Source organism: Castor canadensis, chromosome 15, assembly GCF_047511655.1.
Source record: "Castor canadensis chromosome 15, mCasCan1.hap1v2, whole genome shotgun sequence".
NCBI lineage: Eukaryota > Metazoa > Chordata > Mammalia > Rodentia > Castoridae > Castor > Castor canadensis.
Genome location: NC_133400.1, coordinates 48319702 through 48327126, shown reverse-complemented (window position 1 = coordinate 48327126; position 7425 = coordinate 48319702). Strand labels below are relative to the sequence as shown.

General features: G+C 46.2%; 1 protein-coding gene across 1 annotated transcript; it reads left to right on the top strand.

The window, feature by feature from the left end:
* The first annotated feature begins 616 nt into the window (after positions 1-616).
* On the top strand, positions 617-3436 carry Prss38 (serine protease 38). Its single transcript, XM_020186067.2, has 5 exons — positions 617-767; positions 901-1063; positions 1854-2125; positions 2662-2804; positions 3060-3436. The coding sequence occupies exons 1-5, from the start codon at positions 617-619 to the stop codon at positions 3312-3314; spliced, it is 984 nt and encodes a 327-aa protein (XP_020041656.1). The 3' UTR covers positions 3315-3436.
* The last annotated feature ends 3989 nt before the right edge of the window (positions 3437-7425 follow it).

The following is a 7425-nucleotide window of genomic DNA, read 5'->3' as shown; positions in this document are numbered from 1 at the left end:
TTGATTTTAACATCTCCTAATAAGGTTTTACCATTTTCCTCCTCCTTTATTACAAAGTCCTATGCACTTGTCAAAACTTGCAAAAAGGAGTATATTTTATTGTGTGCAAATGAGGCTTTAATTTAAAAAAATTTTTTTGATAGCTGGAGGGCACATAGTAATGATTTAACAGCACTGAGTCTGCCATAGGGAAAGCTGAGGATATCAGAGTTTGGTACATCCTCACCTGCTGCGAGTGCAGTCACCTGCTGGGGGCTCCTTGAAGTATCCAGGCTGGGGTGCCCTCGCCTTCTGGGGGCCAAATATCCACGGCTCAGGCACTGTCACGTGTCCGGCTCAGGCACTGTCACGTGTCCAGCTCAGGCATCTTCACTTGCTGGGGTTCAGTCATTTGGTGGTCTCAAGGATCTGCTGGCAGTCATGTGTCCAGGCTTAGGTTCCCTTGCGTATTCAGCATGCTAATTAAATGGGAACACAGTCACCCGCTGGGGGCGCCATCACACATCCTGGGATCAGGTGGTGTCACGTGTCCAGCACGCGTGCCTTCACCTGTTGGGGGCGCTGTCACATGTTCTGGCCAGGCTTCCTCACCTGCTGGGGGCGCTCCTCCGGCTTCATGGCTGCCCCTGCATATGGCCTGAGCTCACGGCGACCCTCAGCCTTGGGTGTCCTCCTGCTCCTGTTCTTGCTGGGGCCCCCCAGTCGGGTTATGACCACGGTTCATGAACAGCCCAAGAGCCAGGGAGATTCCCTGAGCAAATATGTGGGTAGGTCCCTGGGTGGAGCCTGTGCCGTTGGGCCCCCTGTCTAGTCTCTCCCCTGTGGCTCCGCCCCACTGGTCCCCTGCAGGCCATGAGAGGGTTCTGGCCTTGTTTTGACTCTGCACTTCCTCCTTCTTAGCCTGTGGTAAGCGGCCTATACAGGGTAAGATCCTAGGCGGAGCACCTGCCCCCAAGAGAAAGTGGCCGTGGCAGGTCAGCGTGCATTATGCCGGCTTCCATGTCTGTGGCGGCTCGATCCTCAACGAGTACTGGGTGCTGTCAGCCGCTCACTGCTTCGGCAGGTAAGGGGGTAGGGGGAGCAGGAAGAAAGGAGAAGCCCGCACGACGTGTCCTCAATGGTTTGCACTGCTGCATCCAATGTGGCAGTCCAATGCACCCAGCCCCAACCACTGCATCTGATCCACACATTCCCCTGTCCCCACTCTTCAGCCTGGTGCTCATGGACCAGCATGGCTTCATTCATCTGCACTGACCAGTGCACAGCCCAGTTCTCACCCCCAGAGCCCCGTTCCCATAAGCATGGCCTTTGTCTACAGAAGAGACCCCACCCCTGGCCTGAGAGGCTGGACTCCACTTGCAAGGCCTGCCCCACATCAGCAGCTCCATCCTGCTTGGCTGATCACTCCCCCACCGCAACAGCAAGGTCCCCACACTAGAGGGTGCCCTCCACCCACACAACGCCATTCACTGAGCACTACCTGTCTCCATGCACATAGCCCTGTCCACTGAGCCTCACACAGCCAGATCTACCACAGCTGTCGGGCACAGCTCCTCTTGGCTATCTGACCCCTGTGGGAAGTGTGTAGTCAGCCCAGTAAGATGTAAGGGGGAGTCCATGTAATGATATCTGGTTCCTACAACTGATGACCAGAAGCTCTTGAAGATCCTTGGAGTCTCTATGGGCCTAAGTTAGGACCTCTTTGAGAGCAGCTATGCCAGACAGCCAGACAGGTCCCCCACCAAGCTGCAAATAGAAATTGACTTTTCAATTCTGCCCCCTTCCCCCAACCCTGTCTGTGGACTGATGGAGCAGGGGGGTTTCAGTCAGTGAGCTTTTGTTCTGGCCGACAGAGAGAAGAGGTTTGAAATGTTTGACTTGTATGTGGGCATCATCAACCTCAGGGTAGCTGACACGTACACCCAGTGGTATGAGGTGAACCAGGTGATCTTGCACCCCACCTATGAACTGTTCCACCCCATTGGAGGAGATGTGGCGCTCGTGCAAGTGAAGACCCCCATTGAGTTTTCTGACTCCGTGCTCCCCATCTGCCTAGCACCTCCCAACGTGAACCTTACCAGTGTTTCTTGCTGGGCTACTGGATGGGGACTAGTCTCACAACGAGGTAAGAACAAAGCACAGATCTCATAGAAAAGTAGAAAGTAGTCACTAGAGTTTGGGGTGTGGGTAAGAGAACAATCTAAGAAGAAAGAGGCAAATTATAGGGAAAGAAGCCATTGGAAATGCTAGAAATAAAAACATACTGAGAGATGAAAAATTCCTTCATGGGATTATCAGCAGACTGAGCACAGCAGAGAGGAAAAATCATTGAACTTGAAGATAAGTCAATAGAAATTATCCACACTGAAACAGAGAAAAGGATTTATGTGGGTGGGGGAAGGACAATGGAGTGTCAGACAAAACCTTTCCCTAAAGGTGTGTGGGTGAGGTTCCCCTCTCCATTGTTTGAGCAGGGCTCTTGTATGTGGCCAGAGATCCTCCTAGGCTCATGGTGTTTGGCTGGAGAGCCTTTTATCAGTAAGCAGGCTTTCTCTTGTGCTGGACCAGAACTCAGGTGTGTCCCTGCCTCCTGACTATCAGGAACTAGGACCTTATCTGCTGCAGGAAGGAGCCCTCACCTGGCCACTCTTCCCCCCACAGGCTTTTCCTTGGATGAGCTGCAGGAGGTCCAACTGCCTCTGATCCCCAAGAACCTCTGCCAGCTGCTCTATGGATACTCATCTTTCATTCTGCCAGACATGCTGTGTGCTGGGGACATCATGAACATAAAGACCGTATGCGAAGTATGTCCCCACCTTATCGTTTGGGGTCTGGGCTTAGCGGGGACCTTGGGGTCTGGGCTCAGTGGGGACCCTGGGGTGGCTATATACAGACAGACAATGCATGATCACATTACACCTGCAGTGGGCCTTGGCCCTGTGGCTCTTAGCCCTGTTGTAGCCAGGCAGGGGTGGTGGAGGCCCCCCAGCCAACCTCTCTGCACCTAAAGGGCAAGCCATTGACCCCCCACATGACAAAAAACCCTTCTTCCTTTATAGGGTGACTCTGGGGGCCCTCTGGTGTGTGAATTCAACCATACCTGGTTACAGATTGGAATCGTGAGCTGGGGCCGTGGGTGTGCCCAACCCATGTATCCCGGAGTCTATGCCCGCGTCTCCTATTACTCCAATTGGATCCGTTATCACATAGAAATCACACCTGTTCCTCTTCAGCCATCTCCCGCTCTTTCTCCATCTCTAGAAGCTGCTCATCTTGTTCTTGTGATCATGCTGGTTGGCTTGTCAGTGTTGTGAGGGCAGAGACCCTACCCTCACAGCTTCCTCATGGCTTCATGCCCTGTTCCTGTCCTGTTCCTCTCCAGGCCTCCATGCATCTTCTAGCAGTCTCTCCAGAGCCCAGAATGTTGGACCCAGATGCAGGGTTTGTGAGGGGCTGAGCAAAAGAAGAAAGGGGGAATGTCAGTAATTAGCCAAAGGGGCAGAGGGATGCAAAGGGAGAGCCAAGAGCTTGGGCTGAGCACATCTGAGATTTGATAAGATTATTAAACATTTATGAAGCAAGCATTCCAGAGTTGCTGCAAGTTTTTTCATCCACCCAAAGGGTGAGTACCCTCCACAGAAGGGAGGGCCATCTGTCCACCATGGGGCAGGTGCCCACAGCATGAAAGGAGAAGCACAGATCAAACTGAGGCTTTCTAGTACCTGTGTGAGTCTGTGGGTGCAGACTAAGAGAGGCAGAAGGAAAAGGCATTGTTTAAATATTTAAACCTGTCATCAGAAAAGAGTTCTAATGACATTTAAACAGCCAATTTGAAAAAGCAGAACACATGAGCTGAGAGTAGGTAGGAATAAGGAAGTAACAAAAAAGATACGTGTGGAATGAATGAGCCAAAAATTAAAAAAAAAAAAAGAAAACACCAAGTGTGATACAGTCAGTGCTCCATATCCATAGGATATGCATTCTCAGATTTAACCAACCTGGGATTGAAAATATTCTCCACACACACCACCAATTTTTTTTCAGCACTGGGGTTTGAACTTAGGTCCTTACACTTGTAAGTGGTAGGTGCCCTTACACTTGAGTCACTCCACCAGCCCCAACTTCAAATGACCCCCAAAATTTCATCTCTACTAAACATGAACAAGCTTATTTTTTCTTGCCATTGTTCCCTAAACAATACAGTATAACAACCATTTATGTAGCATTTACATTGTATTAGGTATCATAAATTATTTAGAGATGATTTAAACCCATAGGTTCTATGCAAATACTGAACCATATACCTATGGGGTCCTGGAGCCAATTTGACACAGATCCCAAGGGAGGACTGTATTTCAGAATGCCAGTTTTTGCAAAAAATTAAATCAAAAAGTAAGGGAAAAATCACTAACCAAATCAAGATAAAGCATGAGAACAAAAAATACACAAAACAGAAATGACAGGAGAAAATATCTACTGAAACAGAGAAAATGTAAGAAACCATAAGAGATAATGAAAATTAATTTTAATGAAAAGTGGAATTTTTTAGGAAAAAAAGTTTATCAAAAGTAACCCTAGTAGAGATAGAAGGTTTAAATAGATCAAATTCCATGAAACTGATGGAGAAATTTAAGAAGATCCCCACTCAGAAAAAGCCCTGGGCTGGGATGATTTTCTTGGAACTGCATGAAACCTTCAACTCCAGAGTATGAAAGAGGACATCTCCCACAACTGCCCGGGAGCAAGTAGACATGAAGACATAAATCTGATTTAACATTACACACATAAAAAAAGACTAAGACAACCCAACTTATAGATAGGAATCTAAAAATTCTAACGAAAGATGGCAAACAGAATCACATATTATTTTTCAAAATAGTGCATTATAATTGAGTAGGACCTATCCCGATTTGAGGAAACCCACTGATATAATTCACCCTATTAACTGCTCTGCTAAGAAGATATTTACAAAGAATCTTTTGACATCTTCAAAACCCATTTCCAATTTTAAAATGAGGTAGAATTGCTGGGTAGGCTGACAGAGTGGCTCAAGTAATAAGAGTATCAGCCTAGCACGCATGAGGCCCTGAGTTCAAACCTCAGCACTGCAAAAAAAAAAAGAAAGGAAATTGCTGGGTGGGAAGATACATATAAGTATACCTCAACCTGCAGCTAACACTGTGCTTAGCAGGGAAACACTTGCACACTTCCACTCAGGTCATGAGCATGGCCATTGTAGCCACTGTTCCTAAGCACCGTGGGAAGCCTCCATCACTACACCCATGCAAGAGAAGCTGTCCAAGGAAATGGAAAGGAGGGTCTGATTTACCTCCTGCCACAAAAGACGTTATAGTGTATCTGGCATGCCCCAGAGAACGATGTGAAACTACCACAGATGGTAGACAGCTCATTAAAGTCATTAAGTGACCATTACAAAAGTGTCTGTATACCAGTTAGGAAGTACAGAAGATATCGAATAGAACAGCAACAGAAAACACAACATACTTAAAGGCATACCAAGAAATATGAAAATCTGTGTGAGGATCTCTTAAAAATGTCCCTAGTTGCAATCCACTTTCTGTCACTGTGACACAATACCACAGATTGGGTGACTTAAAATGAACAGAGGTTTATTTGACTCATTGTCTGGAAGCGGGGAAGCCCAAGTGTGTGGAGCCGACATCTGGTGAGGGTTTACTTTCTTGGTTTTTTTGTTTTGTTTTGTTCTTCACTTATCTTTCTTGAGTGAGGGCTTTCTTGATCCATCACAACATGGTGAAGGGAAGAGCAGCTGTCAGAAAGAGCTCACTGTTGTAAAAGTCACTCCCACCTTAACCCATTAGTCCATCAACATATGCATGTATTCATGAGGGTAGGGTCCTCAGACCCAATCACTCTCCCAAGATCCCACGTCCACACACCATTAACATGACTTGGAGGATTAAGTTTCCAACATATGAATTTTGAGGATACATGCAAACCATAGCACCCCTCAAAACCAAAACAAAACACAAAGAAAAGGTGAATTTGAACAAGTGAGAGGACAGTCTATATTCTCAGGCGGAACAACTCAAACTTTTTTTTAATGGTGCTAGATAAGTTGACTTCATAGTTCATATCAAACCACAAGCAAGCAAGAATGGTCAGGAATAAACTATATTTGAATGCCGCCAGTGTTATGTTGTGTGTGTAGGGAGGCTAATGCAGCAGATATAAAAATATCCCATATAGATCCTGCAATCACAGCAGAGACTGGACAATTTGTGTCTGCACGTGAATGAACAGAAGGATCAGTGGATAAAACTGGACATTCAGAACAGGGACCCAGTATTGCAGAAAATCACTTTATGATAAATATGTCATTTAAATCCCTGAAAGTACCTAAATTTGCAGAAGTTCAGTACAGCAGACCAAACAGAGTTGATCCTAGAAATAGTATAATCCTGACCAAGTAGAATTTATTCCAACCATCTTAAAGGTGGTTGAACACTAGAATTCTTTCAGTGTTTCAAAACATAAATAAATTCCATAGAACATTCACAAAAGTACCACACAGTCACAGTCCTGGAAAGATGAGAGGACACAGAGTGTGACTATTGTTGTCTTTGGTCTTATACTCTGGCATAAAACTGCAATGAAGCTACGCTTTGTAGCTTAGTGGTGTGTTTGCGTCATTACTATTTGAAAAATATACAATACATATGTATTTTAGTAGCAACTGGTTAAGGCTAACTGGAAGCAGATTTGGTTTCTTTACCTGGCCCATTCTCCAATATCTTCATTCATGTTGGGGGTCATCAGGGACCACAGGTACTTTGGGAGTTCAAGTAAGAGAGACTCAACCTGGGAATCTTTCTGAATAACATTCATTGACATGGGGTAGCTCCCCTCTGTGGAGGTAAGTGGTCATTAGCCAATGGAGTGTCCGGTGCTGCCAAGCACATTGGGTACCTGCTCAGTGCCAAATGGAGGGACAGAGTCAAAGGCTAGCACAAGCAAGAACTTAGTTCTCACCAATATGGTCAAATAGAAGCTGTCTGCCACCAGCACATGCAGTGGTAAACACTTCACCCATCTGTCTCTATTTGGATGCAATCATATGAGCTAGAGTTTATCACAGTCCCTGTATTTACCAGGCAGGAAACTCCAGGAGCTGCAAATGCTGCATTCCAAAAGCATCCTGATTGACACAGTGGCTTTGTCTTGACAAAGTCAATGGTTCCTGGTGAAACCACACATAAAATTGCTGCAGTTGCACCTAACTGCCTGGAATAGTAAGTGTTCCAGGGACAAAGCTCCCACACATACAAGTCTCCACCTCTGTGACCAACATGCAGGACATGTAAGGCTACACTTTTAAGGATCATTTCTATAGTTCATTAAAATGCATTTCAAGGGCTAGAAGTGTGGTTCAAGTGGTAAAGC

Coding starts and splice junctions, on each gene's coding strand:
- Prss38 (XM_020186067.2), top strand. CDS start 617: ATGGCTGCCCCTGCATATGGCCTGAGCTCACGGCGACCCTCAGCCTTG. Junction 2,126..2,661: donor GGGACTAGTCTCACAACGAG/GTAAGAACAAAG, acceptor TTCCCCCCACAG/GCTTTTCCTTGGATGAGCTG. Junction 2,805..3,059: donor ACATAAAGACCGTATGCGAA/GTATGTCCCCAC, acceptor CTTCCTTTATAG/GGTGACTCTGGGGGCCCTCT.